We start from the raw sequence: 21,171 nt of genomic DNA on the forward strand, positions 1-21,171 counted from the left end.
TGGGGCACAGTCGATAGCACGCTGGACTTCGGGCTAGAAGGTCGAGGGTTCGAGGCCTGCTCCCTGCCGGTTTCATTATAATATGTTTCCCATGCCAATAAAGCCCCTTAAATTGAATTGAATTGAATTGAGAGAGATGCGGAGGAGTGAGACCTAAGAAGGGGGGTGAGTGGGGCCATATATGCCATATATGGGCACACCATCGACTCTGCCTTGCTATTGGCTGTGGGCCTTATGCAGCTGCCTGTCAACAAGATGGCCTTCCTCTCCACGGATGTTCTGACTCCGATTATTTTGGTTGTTCAGAGAACATACCGTAAAGGTCAGCCTGTGTCAGTTCTGAAAAGGTAGCCAGATGAACGAGGAAGAGTGTGAAACAGGATCAGTATAGATAGGTTGTGTAGAATTGAAAAACGGACAGTAGGCTTCGATATTAACATTAGGTTGATATTGGAAAGTACTCTGCAGCCAGATAGCTAGCTAATGGACAAGTAAAAGATAACCCGAGTCACCTGCACCCCTATCCTTGCTCAATCTGATTCATCGGTCGGTTGTTGAGAGGAAAACAGGTTTTACGACCGGGGGGGGGGGGCTTGCTAGTAACGTTACTGTCATCAGCACTGTTGCAGGTCAAGTGCTTGCGGATCTACAGGTAAGATGACAGAAACATTAATTACTTCACTTTAGCGAAGCTTAGCTGTATTTAAATTCAAAAGCTAGTCAACGTCGTTAGCCAGCAACACACAATATGGGTTCCATTGCAATTTTGTTTGGCTAACCAACGTTAGCCTAGTCAGCACACAACGTTACACCCCTTAACGTAGTTGGCTAACTCGTTTTATTTTCGTCAAAGACGATCAGTTGGTGCCTATCAGTTAGCCGCGCCTTGGCGAGTGTTCGTAACATCAATGTAACAACGCGATTGTTGTTGGCCTTTGGGCTGTAGCGCGCTAGCTAACTCAGCCTAGTTAGTTAGCCAGCCAACGTTAACTTTTTAACGTTAAGCTAAACTAGCAGCAAAGAAATGATGTTGGTTAGCTAACGTTACCTAGCTAGCTTTGATAGCTAACGTTACCTAGCTAACATGAGTGTTTAACGTTACTTCTTTGGCCTGCACATCATATAGTTGCTAGTTAGGTTAGTTATATGAGAATCACTTTTACTAACGTAAGCTCACATTAGTTAGCTAGTTAACCAACTTGGTTTATTAATACGGACCTCGGGGGTTAACTTAGTTAACGTTACTGTAGTTGTAAGAATAGTTAAACCACACAGGCTGGATTTCTGTTTCATCCTATTCCTAGCTAGATTGCGCAATTCTTGTAAAATTATGACATTTTTGCACATTTCAACTTACCATTTGATCAGCGTTAGACAACTGAATGAACACCTATGAGCATGTCAATAATTAGTCCTTGGCTAATCATGGTTACCCATGCTGACCACCTGTATGTTACAACCTAATGGAAATGTGCCTTACAATTCTGAAGGCGCTTTGTTTATAGCTAGTCAATGTCACCTGTACTTCCTCAGTGCAGTAACGTTTCTCTGTCTATTTAGTTTTCAGCTTCTTGATTTAGCATTGGCTAGGTGACCACGTTTTCCAAACACTGTTAAATATATACTCTGAATTAAGATTCAACCATGTCTGCAGAAACAATGGGGTGTCAGCTATGACACCTTGATATATTTTGGTTATTTAAAAATGTATTTTGGTTATTAAACTACAGTATGAAGTGGATTTAGAATTGCGATAACAGAATTTCATCATAGGTCCCTGATCTGTACTACACATAAATGCTTGCATCATTATGGATATTAAGGTGTTGTATCCTAAATAGGCACACAAATGTAGAAATATGCAATATAGACCTCTGCATATTTGGGTATTATTCTACACACTGGCTATTTTAATGAGACCACATTTGGTTGGACCGGGCCAAATCTGAGCCAGTCATTGATGTCTGTTTCCACATTTGCCCTCAGAACAGCCTCAATTCGTCAGGCATGGACTCTACAAGGTGTCAAGTGTTCCACATGGATGCTGGCCAATGTTTCCCACAGTTGGCTGGATGTTCTTTGGGTGGTGGACCATTCTTGATGCACACAGGGAACTGTTGAGCTTGAAAAACCCAGCAGCGTTGCAGTTCTTGACACAAACCTGTACGCCTGGCACCTACTTCATAGCCCGTTCAAAGGCTCTTAAATATTTTAGTAGTTCAGCACAGTACATTAGTGTGCTTTACTGTGTATTCAACTGAACTCTATTCTACTCTGCTGTACTGAAGTATACTGTACTCAACTTTTTGTGTTGTGCTCTGAAAAACTTGTGAAACATAATCTGGACCAATCATGGATGTCTATTTGTGCCAAATCAAGGCCGGTCTGGACCGGACCAAAAATAAGTCATCTGTGGGCGTTAATCTTTTCTCAAAGACTAAAGAAGTAATCAAACTACAGGATGAGCACCTATGTTGTTGGTGAGCTGGTATCTGTTATTCAACTGAGAACTAGGCCTATACATCTTTATCTTTGGTACTTTAGAATCAGAAGTATGGGAATAGTGGAGCAATGGGGCATTGAAACGTAAAGCCTTTGGCGCCAAAAATATTCAATAGTTAAGTTCCAGGGAACATCCATTGATGCGCCTGCTTGGTTCAGCCTAAAATCCTCTCAGAATAGCCTGTATATCAGTTTTGTACTGGCATGGTTTGTATTCAATGTTTACAGATAAACAACAATTCACCATTTTGGCGACCACTGTCCTGGCCCTTACAACCAACACTATTTGAGTAAGGGGGTTGATGAACTATTTTTTATTAAATTTTTTTAGTTGAAGCCAAGTGGTGGAAGAAACAACCTGATGAAGAGCTATAGTTTAAAGGAGTCCATAGATATCATAGACAGACCAAACAATTCTATAGCCAGCTTGTCTGCCTGACCTTCTCATGACGAAGGCACTCTGGGTTCATTTTATCGGGGATGGGGGGAGTCCATTGTTTTTGTAGACGAGTATCATCAGCCTCACCTGCTGCAGGACTACTGCTGTATTGTCCCTGCAGGCGCAGCCAAGGCGAGCACCATTTATCACCTCCCTGCATTGCCCACCATTCCCATAGCCTCTGAGAGGGAGGATAGCCCTGGAGGTGAATGAGGGGGCTGTCTGAATTATCTGAGGACAGCCTGGAATTAGAAGAAGAAAAAAATAACAAGTGTTTTTTTGTTTGAAAGGTCCTTCCCTGCTTACTGTGCCTAAGTTGTCTTTTCAATATGACATTTTCTCTGTAATAGAATAGGAATGGTGTAGTGCTGAACATTCCTTCAATGCCTGAGACTATTCTAACGGTGGTATTTTAGTGGGCGTAATGTTTCCGAATGCTCCAGATAGAAACGCAAGTTTTAGAATTGACATTTTATTCTGTGGCTGTCATGTGGCCAATTGACAACTGTTTTGTTTCTATACATTCCCTGGTTAATCTGGAGCATTGTGTTATGATGTTGAGCCTGCTGAATCTCCTCCAACAGAAAGTCTCTGGATTGTTTGAGCGAGGTCATGATGGAGGAATGAATCCTCCTGCATTGGTGTGTGTAGTTCAGAGGTCGGACAACTTGGGGAGACAGTGAGAGACGAGCCTCTAGCACGGCACTCAGCGATTTCTGTACTGCTGGGCATGGACAGGATTTGGTGGATTATGCAAAAAGATTAAAACAAGCCTTAATTTGCAGGAATTGTTTCAAATGAGAAACGAAAAAACCTCTGCAATAATAATGCAGTTATCATCTGTCGGGGAATGAAGTCTTCATGAATACAGATTGTCGGCAACATCTGGGCCATGTTTTGGCCCGTGGATATCATTCGAATACAAGGAAGGGACTTCTAGTCTCATGTCCTCATATTTTATGTGGACTTTCTCATATATTCAGGTTATTACTCATTACCTGATATTAAGCCAGTATAGATGTCTTTAAACATCTCCCTGCAGAGTTTAGCTTTGTTTAACACCTGGTATGGAGACAAGTGTAAAATAGCTAGCCTATAGGCTACTAGGCCAGTCATTAGAACTGCATACTGCATGCCATCTATTACCATCGTAGCATTTTACTACCACCTGTTCATCGGCCGCCTTACTTCCTAATTAAATTGCAGGGTAAACCGTCGTATAGCCTATTAATTGACAACGAAGACTACAGCATGGATTAAAGCTACTGACTCCAGCCTCTGGATGACTGGTAGTGGACTGCCCCCCCCCCTTGCCCTCTTCCATCTTTCCATCTTCTGAAGCACTGTTGGCTGGCTGGCTGGCTCTGAATAATAGATACTGGTCAATAGAGAGGAAATCTGACTGGAGCCATTCAATCATGCACTGGCTGCCACTCACTGCCTCTCTCTCACTGCTTCAGGAAGTGCCTGTTTTAGTCACAAAGATGGACTGACGCTCACTGTCCCTGTTACGCCATCCAATCTTTTTATCGGTGGGGTGGTGGCCCTGGGATGTACTTCATACAGAGAGTAATCTGCAGGCTCTTAGCTGGAGCTGTGTGATTATAAAGCCCTTAACCAGCCCAGGAGTAGTTCTGGCCTCTGACGCACACACACACACAAACAGCCTGTGTAGCAGACTAGTCAGACATTCCTCTTCAGCCGAAGGTACACATTTCACATTATCATGCTTTCAACTGGCGACAAGTATAGATAGGCTAGATATCAACCTACGTTTGCCTGGTAAGAGTTGCCAAACTATAGTGTTATACTAGTGCTGTCTGTCTCAACCTGTTTGGGATCACAGGATGGAAAGAGTGGGGCTTGTTCAGTCATTTTACTATGTTTTGTATGTACAGTTGAAGTCGGAAGTTTACATACACCTTAGCCAAATACATTTTAAACTCAGTTTTTCACAATTCTTGACATTTAATCCGAGTAAAAATTCCCTGTCTTAGGTCAGGATCACCACTTTATTTTAAGAATATGAAATGTCAGAATAATAGTGTAGAGTGATTTTATTTCAACTTTTATTTCTTTCATCACATTCCCAGTGGGTCAGAAGTTTACATGCACTCAATTAGTGTTTGGTAGCATTTCCTTTAAATTGTTTAACTTGGGTCAAATAAGCTGGGTGAATTTTGGCCCATTCCTCCTGACAGAGCTGGTATAACTGAGTCAGGTTTGTAGGCCTCCTTGCTCATACACACTTTTTCATTTCTGCCCACAAATGTTCTATAGGATTGAGGTCAGGGCTTTGTGATGGCCACTCCAATACCTTGACTTTGTTGTCCTTAAGCTCTTTTGCCACAACTTTGGAAGTATGCTTGGGGTCATTGTCCATTTGGAAGACCCATTTGCAACCAAGCTTTAACTTCCTGACTGATGTCTTGAGATGTTGCTTCAATATATCCACATAATTTTCCTACCTGATGATGCCATCTATTTTGTGAAGGGTACCAGTCCATCCTGCAGCGAAGCACCCCCACAACATGATGCTGCCACCCCCATGCTTCATGGTTGGGATGGTGTTCTTCGGCTTGCAAGTCTCCCCCTTTTTCCTCGAAACATAATGATGGTCATTATGGCCAAACAGTTATATTTTTGTTTCATCAGACCAGAGGACATTTTTCCAAAAAGTACCATCTTTGTCCTCATGTGCAGTTGCAAACTGTAGTCTGGCTTTTTTTATGGCGGTTTTGGAGCAGTGGCTTCTTCCTTGCTGAGCGGCCTTTCAGGTTATGTTGATATAGGACTCGTTTTACTGTAGATATAGATACTTTTGTACGTTTCCTCCAGCATCTTCACAAGGTCCTTTGCTTTTGTTCTGGGATTGATTTGCACTTTTCGCACCAAAGTATGTTCATCTCTAGGAGACAGAACACGTCTCCTTCCTGAGCGGTATGACGACTCATTGAACAAGCATGGGAAGTAGTGTTTAAACCCTTTACAATGAAGATCTGTGAAGTTATTTGGATATTTACGAATTATTTTTGAAAGACAGGGTCCTGAAAAAGCAAAGTTTCTTTTTTTGCTGAGTTTGCATAGGCGTACAGAGGCCCATTATCAGCAACCATCATTCCTGTGTTCCAATGGCACATTGTGTTAACTAATCCAAGTTTATCATTTTAAAAAGGCTAATTGATCATTAGAAAACCCTTTTGCAATTGTTAGCACAGCTGAAAACTTGTTCTGATTTATAGAAGCAATAAAACTGGCCTTTAGACTAGTTGAGTATCTGGAGCATCAGCATTTGTGGGTTCAATTACAGGCTAGAAGGATTACTATATCCTATCCCAGGTATTCCTTAAAGAGGTGGGGTTTCGGGTGTCTACGGAAGGTGGTGATTGACTCCGTTGTCCTGGCGTCGTGAGGGAGCTTGTTCCACCATTGGGGTGCCAGAGCAGCGAACAGTTTTGACTGGGCTGAGCGGGAACTGCATTTCTAAGTGACCCCAACCTTTTGAACGGTAGTGTACATAAATACAATACCGGTCAAAAGTTTTACGACACCTACTCATTTAAGGATTTTAATTTTTTTACTGTTTTCTACATTGTAGAAATAATAATAGTGAAGACAAACTAGGAAATAACTCATGGAATCATGTGGTAACCATAAGTGTTAAACAAATCAAAATATATTTGAGATTCTTCAGTCACCATTTGCCTTGACAGCTTCGCACACTCTTGGCATTCTCTCAACCAGCTTCATGAGGTAGTCACCTGGAATATATTTCAATTAACAGGTGTGCCTTAAGTTCATTTGTGGAAATTCTTTCCTTAATGCATTTGAGCAAATCAGTTGTGTTGTGACAAGGTAGAAGATAACCCTATTTGCTTCAAGACAAAGTCCATATTATGGCAAGAACAGTTCAAATAAACAAAGAGAAATGATAGTCCATTACTTTAAGACATGAATGTCAGTCAATACTGAACATTTCAAGAACTTTGAAAGTTTCTTCAAGTGCAGTCGCATAAACCATCAAGTGCTATGATACAACTGGCTTTCATGAGGACCACCACAAGAAAGGAAGATTCAGAGTTACTTCTGCTGCAGAGGATACCTTCATTAGAGTTACCAGCCTCGCAAATTGCAGTCGTAATAAATGTTTCAGAGTTCAAGTAACAGACACATCTCAACATCAAATGTTCAGAGGAGACTGTGAATCAGGCCTTCATGGTCAAATTGCTGCAAAGAAATCACTACTAAAGGACACCATTTAAGAAGAAGAGACTTGCTTGGGCCAAGAAACACGAGCAATGGAAATTTGTCTTTTGGTCTGGAGTCCAAATTGGAGGTTTTTGGTTCCAAACACTGTCTTTGTGAGATGCGGTGTGGGTGAATGGATGATCTCTGTATGTGATGGTGTGGAGGTGCTTTGCTGGTGAAACTGTTGGGGATTTATTTAGAATTCAAGGCACACTTAACCAGCATGGCTACCACAGCATTCTGCCATCCCATCTGGTTTGCACTTAGTCCCACTATCATTTGTTTTTCAACAGGACAATGACCCAACACACCTCCAGGCTGTGTAAGGACTATTTTACGAAGGAGAGTGATGGAGTGCAGCTTCAGATGACCTGGCCTCCACAATCCCTCGACCTCAACTAAATTGAGATGGTTTGGGATGAGTGAAGAAAAGCAGCCAAGTGCTCAGCATATGTGGGAACTCCTTCAAGACTGTTGGAAAAGCATTCCAGGTGAAGCTGGTTGAGAGAATGCCAAGAGTGTGCAAAGCTGTCAAGGCAAAGGGTGGCTATTTGAAGAATCTCAAATGTATATAATATTTTTGATTTGTTTAACACTTTTGGTTACTACATGGTCCCATATGTGTTATTTCATAGTTTTGATGTCTTTGCTATTATTCTACAATGATGATGAAAATAATAAAAATAAAGAATAATCTTGAGTGAGTAGGTGTTATAAAACTTTTGACCGGTAATCTGTATATAAACAGTACCAGTCAATTTTTATGCGCTTCAACACTCGGCGGTCCCGTTCTGTGAGCTTGTGTGGCCTACCACTTCGCGGCTGAGCTGTTGTTGCTCCTAGACGTTTCCACTTCCCAGTAACAGCACTTACAGTTGACCAGGGCAGCTCTAGCAAGGCAGATATTTTTTGAAAAGGTGGCATCCTATGACGGTACCATGTTGAAAGTCACTGAGCTCTTCATGAAGGCCAATGTTTGTCTATGGAGAATGCATGGCGTTGTGCTCGATTTTTATACACCTGTGTATGTGTAGACGCCTCTTCACATTAGTGGATTTGGCCATTTCAGCCACACCCATTGCTGATATAGATATATATCACGTGCACTGCGACTTGGTTTCTGAACCGCCTAGACGCTGATTTGCCTATCATTTGCTGTGCTCTTGCTGTAATGAACGGCTAGAAGGTGAAATTTGATCCAGTGAGTCTCGCACCCTTCCATAGTGGTTGCTTCTGAATCAGCATGTCTCACAAATAATTTTTTTTTCTTCATTTTTATACTATTTTATTTTTGACAGGGAAGTCATACTGAGACTAGGGTGTATTTTACAGATGAGCCCTACATACATCAGACACATAAAATATACGAAATTACAAAACCATATTAAGAACAACAGACAGCTTCATCAGAGGTCTAAATGTCTTGTTGAAACAGTCTTGTGCCACTTATACCTCTTAAGCCCCCAGTGCCACATTTTTGGCCTGGTAACATGAAATGGCACGGGCACCCTTCGTAAACGGTTTTCCTGCAGGCCGCAGCCAAGGTCCTTTACTCTCAACATCAACTCCACTACTCTCCCTTTCTAAAAATAGGTTAGGCATATGCCTTCCTTGCCTCCTATTAGGCAGGTCCTCTTTGAAGCGTCAGGATGGGAATCCATTTTCTTCCCCTCATCCCCTCCTTTTATATCTCCCTTCATCTGCCCCAGACACAAGGCCCCGAAATGGAAGCCTTTAATTAGATTGAAAACCTTCAAGGCGAGAGAATTTATATTACAGTGAGCGTATGTAATGACTAATTGAGTTTCGCTGTTGAGGCTGTCTGAAAGCATGAGTTTTCCTGACTTGTGCACTGTGACCTTTGTTTCTGAACCACCAAGAGGCTAGGAGCTGATTTGCCTATCATTTGCTGTGCTCTTGCTGTATTGTATTGAATGGCTAGGAGTTGAAATAACCTTCCATAGTGGTTGCTTCTGAATCGGCATGTCACACAATTAGATGAGGTCATTTTTAGGGACTTAATACTAATGCAACATGTAGAATGCATGGGAAGAAATTCTCCCTCCAATTACATTTTTAGATGTGTAATTAATTAAATTTGATGAAATGACATTACTCATGTTTGTCTCCCCCAGCTAGATGACCTATGATGGTGAATATTGTAATAGTGCTCCTGTAATAAAATTCCTCTCTCTCCCTACAGATTGTATGCCCTCTTCCCGTGACGGTGCCTGCTGGCTCGCACAGAGAGAATGAGTGGTGTGGTGCACAGCAGATGCCCAGCCTAGACGCCGCCGATATGCTTCCCTCTGGCCCGTGATGGACCGAGACACCTTCTCCCACATCCGACTGTGGTGCCCACGCCCCTTTGGCACCTACTCCCAGAACAAGCCCCGCGGTACGGGGGGCAGTGGGGTAGCCCCCTTCCTCTGCAAGGCTGACACTGCGGGGCGCACGTCGCTGGAGGTCGGGGGAAGCGTGGATGGCCAGGAGGAGGAGGAGGAGAAGGAAGAGGAGGATGCCGGCTCCGAGAACAGTCCCCCAGACGCCGACCCGGCCTCGGCACTGCAGGCTCCCTCCACCCCTTCTGGCGCCACTCAGATGGAGGATGGGAGGGTGCTGCTGGACACCTGGTATGTCATCAAGCCGGGCAACACCAAGGAGAAGATTGCCTTCTTCGTGGCCCACCAGTTCAGTGGGGTGGGCCTCCCTCGACCCAGCGCCATAAAGGTGAAAGGGAACTGGGCCACGGACTGCACTAAGGCCAAGCGCAGGCGGCGCTGCTCCTCCTATGACCCCCCCGCCCGGGCCCAGACCAACATTATCCCCACCACCCCGCCCCCAGAAGCCTCCACCCCAGAGGACATCCCGGGAGTGTGCGAGACTGACCTGCTGTCCGTTGCTGAGATGGTGGCCCTGGTAGAGCAGCGTACAGCCATGGCCTTGCAGGGCATGGTGACCCAGGGACAGACCGCCACAGAACACCCCGAACACACGCTCCTGCAGGGCACAGTCTCCGACCCCAGCCCCATGGTGTTCCTGTCAGAGAGCCCTGACCCCCCGCACCCCCCACACGGTGTCCTGGAGGAGGAGGAGGAGCAGCAGGAGTCGCGGCGTGTGGCTAAGGCCATAGCCCACTTTGAGTCCCAACATCAGCTCCTGGAGAACACACTGAGGCCCGTGTCGGGCCTGGACTCGCCCAGGGAGAGGGAGCGGAGCGGGGACTCTGGGCCCACCCACGGCCGAGGTGAAGTGAGGATTGCCTTCCGGGTGTCCAGCCTAGATCCTGGCTCGCAGTCAGAGCCCGCAGGCAGGCCCCGCTGCATGTTCATGAGCTGTGGGGGAGGAGGGGGCCAGGCGGGGGCCCGGGCCAACGAGAAGATCACCTGTGATCTCTACCAGCTGGTCAGCCCCTCGTCACGTGACCCCAGCCTCCTGCTGTCCGGCTCTCCAAAAGCTGACCCCCATGGGGAGGGCCATACGGACCGGCCAGCCTCCAGCAGCCCGGACCCCAGCCAGGAGCTCGGCTCTGGGGAGCAGAAGCCTGTGGCCCGGGAGAGGGTGACTGGCTTCCACGTGGAGGTGGTGGTCACAGGTGCTGTAGACCAGTGTGTGTTCTATGGCAAGGACAGCACAGAGAATGTGCAAGAGGAGACTGTGTGTTTCGCCATGCCCAGTGTGGCCGACAGCTCAGAGGACCCCCCTCCAGGCCAGCTGTTCTTCCTGCAGCCCCAGAGAGGGTTTGACGAGGACAGTGGCACCGGCAGCAGCAATGGAATGTGCTCTTTGGACTGCACCAATAACAACAATCCTGCTGGGGATGCTGCTGACCGGCCGGACTCCCCCCTGGCCGGTGTGGAGGACTGCTCGGACCCCTCCCTGTGCCGTCTCTACCGCCACGTCTCTCACGACTTCCTGGAGATCCGCTTCCAGATCCAGCGGCTGCTGGAGCCTCGTCAGTACATGCTGCTACTGCCCGACCACATCATGGTCAACATCTTCAGCTACCTGCCCACCCGCTCGCTGGCCGCCCTCAAGTGCACCTGCTACGACTTCAAGGTTCTGATTGAGACGTACGGTGTGCCCGCCACCGACTCGCGCTGGAACCAGGACCCGCTGTACCGCGACGACCCCTGCAAGCAGTGCAAGCGGCAGTACGAACGGGGTGATGTGTCTCTCTGCCGCTGGCACCCCAAACCTTACCACCACGACCTGCCTTATGGACGCTCCTATTGGATGTGCTGCCGGCGCACAGACAAGGACACACCGGGCTGCCGCGTGGGGCTGCACGACAACAACTGGGTACTGCAGCCCTGCGAGCTGGTGCAGACCCGCGCTAAGAGGGAGGACGGGAGGTAAAGGGGCCATCCCCAGCACCCCTCTTACTCCCTCTAGACCCCACTGGCCCTGGTGCTGAACTAAAGACCAGGGTTCTCTCCTGGGTTGTCAGCTCTCTGATCGTTATCACCTTGTTCTTAGCAGTCGACTAGCTCCCTACTCGGATGTTAGTACATGTGAAAACTGGACTCATGATGAGTGGGCCCATGCTCGTGGTATGGTATGGTGCTGCATGGGGCCTGATGCTCAACGTTTCTGCCTATTGGTCAACTGACAGTCGCGTCCTAGCCGTGCTGTCAATGCTAAAGCTGACCTCAACTTTACTGACCATAGGGTCAGCCACTGAGGACTGACTGGCTGGCTCACAGAGGGAGTCTGTGAAAGTTTAAAGGTCCAATGCAGCTGTTTTTATCTCTATCAAATAATTTCTAGGTAACAATTAAGTACCTTACTGTAATTGTTTCAATTAAAATGGTCAAAATGAAACAAAAATATCATCTTGGTAAAGAGCAAATTCTCAAGCAACAATTTTTGATAGGACTGTATGGGACTGGTCTGCTCGGGAGGGGAAAACTGTTATTGGCAGAGAGGTTTGGAACTCTTTCTTATTGGTCTATTAACAAATGTACTACCCGTTGTCACCGGGCAGGCCAAAAATACATCACCAAAATTTCAGACTGTGTTTTTAAACAGCTCTTACACTAAAAGGGCATCTTCACAATTGCACAGTATAATTCCAACCGCATAGTGTGAAAATGTATGTACAACACAGGCAAGTCACGTTTTTGACTGCACTGGGCCTTTAATGAATGAGACTAACAGTGTGGGGCAAGAGAAGGCAATTTGATGTCACTTTGTACAAGTTTTGACTGCTTGTTATCAATTCTTTTAGTTTTTTGGTGTGAGCGAATGTTTGCTGTTATTTCCAGTTTTTTCATTTTTTTTTTTTGACTGTTCTCCCTCCCTTAACCTTTTTTTTTTTTTTTATTGTTTTAAAAAAAAAAAAAAATTGCCGATCCCCACTAACCCCCAGACCCAACCTGCTAGTCGGCAGAGGGCAGTCTTTGCCAAAGCCGTCGTTTGCGTCAATGCGGGTGAAAAGAAACACGGACCATAGAGCTCTCTACACCAGCTTCCAGCCTTAACCCCACTGGTCCTGCTCACAATCCCTAAATCTGCAAAACCTTGACAAATACAGTATAGAGAACTTTGTTCACTTGACCCCTCTGACTGGGTAGGGGAGACCACTGTAGGTTTCAGTTGTACAATGCTAATGGGAATGTGCTTCTCAAATAAACAGAAATGATTAAAACTGGAATTTTACCCTTGACATGTTTCCTTCTGCATGATGACCTGTGTTGGTAACATGTTTATTTTGATAGAGAAGTTGCTACAGGCTAGGCCAGGGGTGGGCATCTCCAGTCCTTGGGGGCCTGATTGTCACTCTTTTTCTCCATCCCTAGCAAACACAGCTGATTTAATCAAATTGCTTTCTAAACTGACGATCATAATTAGGTGATTATTGGAGTCAGGTGTGTTAGCTGGGGCAAAACTGTTACACCAAGCAGGCCCTGGAGGACTGGAATTGCCCACCCCTGGTCTAGGGGTTATTGAACATATATTGATTTACTTTTGCTTATTTATAGATTAGAAATGATTTGCAAACCATTTGTCCTCCACATGACTCTAGTTGACGCAAGATGGTGACGCTTGATATGTGCAATGGCCACGAGGGGAGAGATGTGTGCTAATATCCAGGTTTAGCATAGGAGTGTGGATTATTGGTTATACCCAATTTCATAACGATGATAATATTTCAAGAAAGGGGCTACACAGAACTACTTTATTTTCATGAATAGATGTGTCCATTGAATGACATACACTTTTGGTTTAATTCAAAATCTAGTGAGAATGACCGAAAGTGCACTTTATCAATGGTCCCTAGCCCCCTCATGCATAGTAACCCCACAGGAAGACTGCCACAGCCATCATAACCAGGGCATTAGCATCAACAATATGCTTCCAGAAGGGCTCCTCACTAATGTCAGGCAGCTCTTTGGATGCCTCAGTAACCTCCTCCTCTGTGAGCTCTGGGACCTGAGTGCCGCTGACGCCACAGAACCAGCCAACGAGACGACAGATACCTGGTTTGGGTTCTTCAGCATCCACTAACAAAGGAAATAAAACAAGATTATGGGCTTGTTAGACATTGCAGGCGAGTCAAGACAATCTACAAATCCTTTCGCATAATAAATAAACTAATCGTAGATCAGTCAGTCCCAATTTACCCACAACGCATCATGGATTTGATCTGCACTACTGTAGTGGTGGGGGGCGTTGACACCAAAGTGGAAGTATGTTCTCTCATACCTGGGCTGTCCTCAGACTTGTCTCTGCTTTTCTCCTCTGCCTCCCTGCGTGCTATCCTCCCCTTCACTTCCTGCTTCCAGTCAAGGTCATCCCTCTCTTCCTTGGAGTGGCGGAGGCTGAACACAAGACGGTGGAGCTAGGAGAAGAGCAGTTCTATCAGAAATCACTCACAGAGCATTACATGGGTAGATGCATACCACCGTCGGTTTATTCGTCTCTGTGTTTCTAGTAAATTCTCATTATAATGGGTAAGATTCCCTTGCATTAATAATATCTAATGGATGCAGGCATTTGATAAAACAGTTGAGGCACACTGTCTATTCTGCCTACGAGCACTCACATGTTTGTCATCTATGGCCGGTGTACAGTAGCTGACCAGCAGCACCAGGATGGAGGTGCAGAAGAAGAGCAGCACAGCGAAGTAGAGGTAATGGACCCCACACACCAGAGTAGGGCAGTTTGAGGGGAACAGGCAGCTGCCTGAGCCAAACCAAAACTCTGGCCCCATACGGCACAGCCCCATAGCTAGGCCCCCCATCAGGCCCCAAAACGCCCCCTGAAATAAAAATGTAGTACCAAAGTAAACGGAAGGAAAAGTTCATCCAGTGGTATATGTCTGGGTCTGTATTCACAAAGAGTCTCAAAGTAAGAGTGCTGATGTAGAATCAGTTTGGCATTTTAGATCGTAATGAATAAGGTTATATGAACGGGGGGGACCTGATCCTAGATCGGCAGTCCTACCTTGAGATGCCTTGTGAATAAGGGCCCAGATGTCTCTCTCACATTCATAGGTTACATTGCCAATGCTTTTCCTATGTCGTCCCTCTCACAACAATGTAACTAGAACACAACACACCCTCTGACCTCACCTGCTCATTGACCCTCTTCACAAACACAGCCAGGAAGAAGACTGAGGCGATAGGCGGGGCCAGGTAGCTGGTCACTGATTGGATGTAGTCAAACAGCTGACCGCTCTGGGCCGCCTGGACCACAGGGATCCAGCAGATACTGACGGCTACGATGACGAGGACCCACACTCTGAGAGGGAGAGACGGAGTCAGTGAGAGGCAGACATTTTATTGACCTACTCCAGCAAATGGTCTGGGACAGCTGAACTTTTCTACCTAAACCAAGTTTTTCTATGTAAACCAAGTGAAAAAAGGCCCAGACCTGCCAACGACCATGAGCTCGCTCTCTCTGGCCTGCGGTCTGAAGCGGGTCCAGATGTCCATGGTGAACAGGGTGCTGCTGCTGTTGAAGATGGAAGCCAGGGAGCTCATCAGGGCCGCCAGCATGACCGCCAGCATCAGGCCCCTCAGACCTGGGGGAGAGGGAGAGGAGATGGGGGGAGAGACAAATTCTGTGTGTAAAATATATATATATAATACGGTAAAAGTGTCACCCAGATCTGAGCAACAAGTTCAGCAGAGGAAAGAGACTTCTCACCATTGGGCATGACAGAGACCACCAGTTTGGGGTAGGCGATGTTGGAGCAGCCCACCTCCGTCCCACACACCTTCTTACACACCTCTGGCACCACACAACCCACCTCATCTGTCAACAGAGAGAAGACAGGCTCTGTTACCATAATGACAGGAGGAAAAGAGAGGGAACACCACACACACATATTCAGGGTAAAAAAGGTATTTTACTGACTCTTTTGCTGTGTGCTTGTTTCCCTGTTCATGAAACTCTCCACTCAACTCTGTGTCAATCCTATGATGGCATATTTTTGGGAACTCACCTGGGAAGAGCACGCGGCTGATCATTCCGGGGAACACCATAAGGAACATGGGGAGCAGTTTCAGGTATCCACACATGATGCAGCCCGCCTTCACATGGGTCAGACTGCGGGCCGCCAGGCAGCGCTGCACGATCACCTATACACACAGATACCAGATCAACTCAACCAACGATTTAATCGTCCCATCTGATCCATGTTGTTTCACATCCATCAAATTTAAGTATCTCTCACCATAGCAACAGAATGAGCAGAGCAGACATCAACATTATGTCAAATTAGATTCAGTCAGCAATGTGCAGTTTTGAATGGGTCATCTACATCTAAATGCACTGTGAAATAAACCCACATATGAATTCCATCCACTGTGTTCCTATGAGCTTATTTACCTGGTCGGTGCACCAATACCAGCCGCCCACAATGGCGATGCCAAAGAGGACCCCCGGCCAGGGCAGGTCCCCGGTCACGGGGTCCCTGAGCAGCTGGAAGGCGTCGTCGCGGGGGGTGAAGCACTGGGGGGAGATGTTGTAGCGCTGGGGCTCCAGGGACTGGTTCTTGGAGGGCAGTGCTAACCTGTACTTCTCCAGCAGAGCGTTGTAGCCCCCCACCTCAAAGAAGGCTGAGGACAGGATGAGAAAGGAAGAGGGACACACACATAATGTCACATAGGGAGCAGAGGTCAGGAGGAGTGGACTGGGAGATCTATAGTGGGTCTACAGTGTGGATAGGTCAAGGAAGTGGTTTACTAAAGGTGGTGGTGGATGAGAGAGGGAGGTTGGATGAAGGAGTGGGTGGTGGATGAGAGAGGGAGGTTGGATGAAGGAGTGGGTGGTGGATGAGAGAGGGAGGTTGTATGAAGGAGTGGGTGGTGGATGAGAGAGGGAGGTTGGATGAAGGAGTGAGTGACTGAGGAAGTGAGTGAGTGAGTGAGTGAGTGAGTGAGTGAGTGAGTGAGTGAGTGAGTGAGTGAGTGAGTGAGTGAGTGAGTGAGTGAGTGAGTGAGTGAGTGAGTGAATGAGTGAGTGAGTGAGTGCACTAACAGATTCAGTAGACACGGCAGCTAATTGAACATGACCAGTTGAGTCAGTTGTCACTTCACAATGATACAATAGTTGACAATACAAAATACACATTTTAAAAGTCACACTGTGGACCACTGAAATAGTGTTTTGAGACACTAAATGCAGTCATAACTAAAACATGGTAAAGTATTTAATTTGGAGGTACAGTATCTATAATACATGACATCATCTGTACATCATTGGTATCAGTTAGTTTACAGTTCTTTCAGAAAGTATTCAGACCCCTTCCCTTTTTCCACATTTTGTTACGTTACAGCCTTATTCTAAAATGAATTAAATAAAATATGTTCCTCATCACTCTACATACAATACCCCATAATGACAAAGCAAAAACCGGTTTTTAGACATTTTTGCAAATGCATTAAATAAAAAACAGAAATACCTCATTTACATAAGTATTCAGACCCTTTGCTACGAGACTCGAAATTGAGCTCAGGTGCATCCTGTTTCAATTGATCACCGTTGAGATGTGTCTACAACTTGATTGGAGTCCCCCTGTGGTAAATGTAATTGATTGGACATGATTTGGAAAGGCACACACCTGTCTATATAAGGTCCCACAGTTGACAGTGCATGTCCGAGCAAATACCAAGCCATGTGGTCGAAGGAATTGTCCGTAGAGTTCCGAGACAGGATTGTGTCGAGGCACAGATCTGGGGAACTATACTAAAACATTTCTGCAGCATTGAAGGTTCCCAAGAACACAGTGGCCTCCATCATTCTTAAATGGAAGAAGTTTGGAACCACCAAGACTTGTCCTAGAGCTGGCCCCCCGGCTAAACTGAGCAATTGGGGGAGAAGGGCCTTGGTCAGGGAGGTGACCAAGAACCCGATGGTCACTCGGACAGAGCTCCAGAGTTCCTCTGAGATGGGAAAACTTTCCAGAAGTACAACCATCTCTGCAGCACTCCACCAATCAGGCCTTCATGGTAAAGTGGCCAGACGGAAGCCAATCCTCAGTAAAAGGCACATGACAGTTGCTGTTTGCCAAAAGGCACCTAAAGGACTCTCAGACCATGAGAAATAAGATTCTCTGGTCTGATAAAACCAAGATTGAACTCTTTGGCCTGAATGTCAAGCATCATGTCTGGAGTAAACCTGGCACCATCCCTACGGTGAAGCATGGTGGTAGCAGCATTATGCTGTGGGGATGTTTTTCAGCAGCAGGGACTGGGAGACTAGTCAGGATCGAGGGAACGATGAACGAAGCAAAGTACAAAGAGATCATTGATGAAAACCTGTTCCAGAGCTCTCAGGACCTCAGACTGGAGCGGAGGTTCACCTTCCAACAGGACAATGACCCTAAGCACACAGCCAAGACAACGCAGAAGTGGCTTCGGGACAAGTCTCTGAATGTCCTTGAGTGGCCCAGCCAGAGCCCGGACTTAAATATCTCTGGAGAGACCTTAAAATAGCTGTGCAGCGACGCTCCTCATCCAACCTGACAGAGCTTGAGAGGATCTGCAGAGAAGAATGGGAGAAACTCCCCAAATACAGGTGTGCCAAGCTTGTAGCGTCATACCCAAGAAGACTCAAGGCTGCAATCGCTGCCAAAGGTGCTTCAACAAAGTACTGAGGAAAGGGTCTGAATACTTATGTAAATGGGGGGGGAAACTATTTATTTAATCAATTTTAGAAAAAGGCTGTAAAGTTACAAAATGTGGACCAAGTCAAGGGGTCTGAATACTTTCCGAATGCACCGTATATACACATGAATGCATAAACAAAAAGGACATTTAAGCACCGATTGATGTCACTTTGTACAAGTTTTGACTGCTTGTTATCAATTCTTTTAGTTTTTTGGTGTGAGCGAACGTTTGCTGTTTTTTACTCCGTCATGCGTTGAGTAACAAGTGGAGTCAACAAGATGGAATGTGTGGCACTCTGGACACAGGACTCTGAACCTACCGAAACCTGTGAGGCTGAAGGCGCCAGCGATGATGACAAATGTCTGGACGGTGTCTGTGTACATCAGAGCAGCTAGGCCCCCTAGTGAGCAAAACAGATCACCACAGATTAATACGTTTCAAGTTTCAGTGTCAAGTACAGTGAAATGCCTTTCTTGACAACTCAAAACACAACAATGCAATAATCAATAACAATGTATTACTAGGAAAAAAACACAAGAAAGTAGAATAAGAAATGCACAATAAAGTAAATAAGTAAGCATAAGTTCCAATAGCATATTTACATGTGCAGGGATACTGGAGTGATAGAGGTAGATATGTATTGGGGTAAGGTGACTAGGCAACAATAACCCAGTTAATGAACAAACCACTGAGGTCATCTAGGACAGTGTTTCCCAAACTCGGAGTTGGGAAACATTCCTCTAGGATACACACACACAATACAATGATTATCTATTCACCTCTAGATGACCCTACACACACTTTGGGCTGAGGTTAACAGACAAAATGCCCGAGGCTCTGTTTTTTCCCTATGGGTCATCTTTTCCAATCATGACCTCTCTTTAATCGCGGACAGCCTTTTCTTCAACAAGTAATGAAAGAGTTTTGTGCATAATTTGATCAAACAGACCTGTGACTGTGTACAGAGCTGTGATGGAGAGCAGGGCTATCACAGCCACATAGATGTTCCAGCCTAGAGCCTGCTGGATGAACACAGCCCCAGAGAACATGTCCACCTGGAGAGAGAGATGAGGAGACAGACAGACTGGTCCACAGGTATGTTTATACCGCAATAAAACGTACAGAACTCAGGAGTCTTAGCAATACCACAGATACAATCAATATTGAAGAAAATGTAATGATGAAGGACTGTGGGGGACGTTTCTAGCATGTTACAAACAGTGCCCCATAGTGCTGTCCTAGACCAGGGCTCTCCAACCCTGTTCCTGGAGAGCTACCCTCCTGTAGGATTTAAATCCAACCCTGTTCCTGGAGAGCCACCCTCCTTTGGGTTTTCGCTCCAACCCCAGATGTAACTAACCTGATTCAGTTTATCAACCAGCTAATCATTAGAATCAGGTGTGCTAGATTAGGGTTGGAGCGAAAACCTACAGGACGGTAGCTCTCCACGAACAAGGTTGGGGAGCCCTGTCCTAGACTCACAGAGATTTTGGTGAAGATGTAGAGGAACAGAGAGATGACGGAGAGGTACAGACTGATCCTAGTTCCCCCAAACCTCTTCTTCAGGTACTGAGGCATTGTAATTACCTAAGCAATGGGAAATGCAGAAATTACAGACAAATGGGCACAAATCTCTGCAGTATGCCATGTTAGCTGGCATATAATGGTCTTGTGTAACTTACCCCCGCTGTGAGGTAGACGGGGACAAACAGCCAGCCCAATAGGAGCACGATAAACAAGGCCTGGGTAGAGAAAGAGGGCTCCAATGTCAGAAGAATCTCAATTTCCTGATCAGCACATTTTACAAAACAAAACTCTCTAATAACATGTCATAACTTATTTTAAGGGGGCAAATTATACTTACATTCCACTCAAACCCCCCCACAGCAATTCCACTTGCTGCTCCGGTACCAGCAAGGCCCACAAAGTGACCACTACCAATATTACTGGCAAACAGTGATGCTCCAACCTAGAGAGAGAGAGAGAGACACGGGGGAGAACTGTTCAAGGAGAAACACATCGTCATGATGTGGCATGTGACGCTTTGCTTCTGGAATATCCTATATCTTGAAAACTTGACTGTTGACATGCAAAACATATTGGGACTGTATCAACAGTGGACTAATTAAACAAATACCAAAAGATAGCTTTTGAGTGGAATTGTCCTTGAACACACATACAGGCTGTAATGTATACAACGGGACTGGGCAAAACAGGAAAGGTGACTGGAAGCAAAAACTAGTGGAAGCAGAGACCCAAAGGGTTAGTTAAAATACAAGAGTTGTCAAAGGGGTTAAAGGTCAAGTTGAACTCACTGGCCACCATGTCATGGTCCGTCCTGCCAAAAAGTAGCCTCCCACAGTTCCACGGTTGGTCCGGAACATAGACTGGAAGACAGGACATTCACTGGATGTAATCCCTAAACAGTGGTTTACCTCATGACGTACTCTACTGTATTGTACATGTCAATAAGTGGAATATGACCTATACAAATACCCAGTTTGACATAACATCATTATGATCAATTATACATGGAGAGTCATGTATAACTTAAAACTATGTAGGCTACAGACAGATATACAGATAGGTGTAACTACGAACCCAGACGCCCACGCCAATGACCAGAATGAAGTAGCCGATTATGACCAAGATATCAGCTAGATTATTAATGGTCCTCGTCGCCGGTGTGGTCTCAGACGTGGGATTCTCCATTTCTCAACAAAAATGAAGAACGGCGTCAACGGCCCTAATAATGTCAAACCAAAGGGTATCAGTCCAGGACTTGGAGGAAAGGATAATGATAATACAAGTGTCTATTAAATAGAGGGCTCCCTTCCTAACGTCCGATAAGAGAAAGGCCAG

The 21,171-nt window shown here is 45.8% G+C and overlaps 2 protein-coding genes across 4 annotated transcripts; one reads left to right on the top strand and one right to left on the bottom strand.

Moving 5' to 3' along the window:
• Window positions 1-226: 226 nt before the first annotated feature.
• On the top strand, window positions 227-12,845 carry LOC106580832 (F-box only protein 46). 3 transcript variants are annotated; one of them, XM_014162303.2, is made up of 2 exons: window positions 227-652; window positions 9,393-12,845. In XM_014162303.2, the coding sequence occupies exon 2, from the start codon at window positions 9,509-9,511 to the stop codon at window positions 11,546-11,548; it is 2,040 nt and encodes a 679-aa protein (XP_014017778.2). In that variant the 5' UTR covers window positions 227-652; window positions 9,393-9,508; the 3' UTR covers window positions 11,549-12,845. The 3 variants fall into 3 exon arrangements, with proteins under 3 accessions (XP_014017778.2, XP_014017780.2, XP_014017779.2); XM_014162305.2 differs by lacking the exon at window positions 227-652 and adding an exon at window positions 2,062-2,480; XM_014162304.2 differs by lacking the exon at window positions 227-652 and adding an exon at window positions 7,562-7,680.
• Window positions 12,846-13,356: 511 nt separating this feature from the next.
• slc5a2 (solute carrier family 5 member 2) lies at window positions 13,357-21,171 on the bottom strand. Its single transcript, NM_001140069.1, is given in 15 exon segments — window positions 13,357-13,695; window positions 13,898-14,033; window positions 14,238-14,453; window positions 14,767-14,935; window positions 15,068-15,218; window positions 15,344-15,451; window positions 15,642-15,777; window positions 16,028-16,257; window positions 18,629-18,709; window positions 19,259-19,364; window positions 19,792-19,896; window positions 19,992-20,051; window positions 20,174-20,278; window positions 20,625-20,696; window positions 20,911-21,171. Coding segments are annotated over 15 exon segments (2,004 nt in total). The 5' UTR covers window positions 21,022-21,171; the 3' UTR covers window positions 13,357-13,477.

This window comes from Salmo salar, chromosome ssa20 (genome assembly GCF_905237065.1).
Source record: "Salmo salar chromosome ssa20, Ssal_v3.1, whole genome shotgun sequence".
Taxonomy (NCBI): domain Eukaryota; kingdom Metazoa; phylum Chordata; class Actinopteri; order Salmoniformes; family Salmonidae; genus Salmo; species Salmo salar.

Coding starts and splice junctions, on each gene's coding strand:
- LOC106580832 (XM_014162303.2), top strand. CDS start 9,509: ATGGACCGAGACACCTTCTCCCACATCCGACTGTGGTGCCCACGCCCC.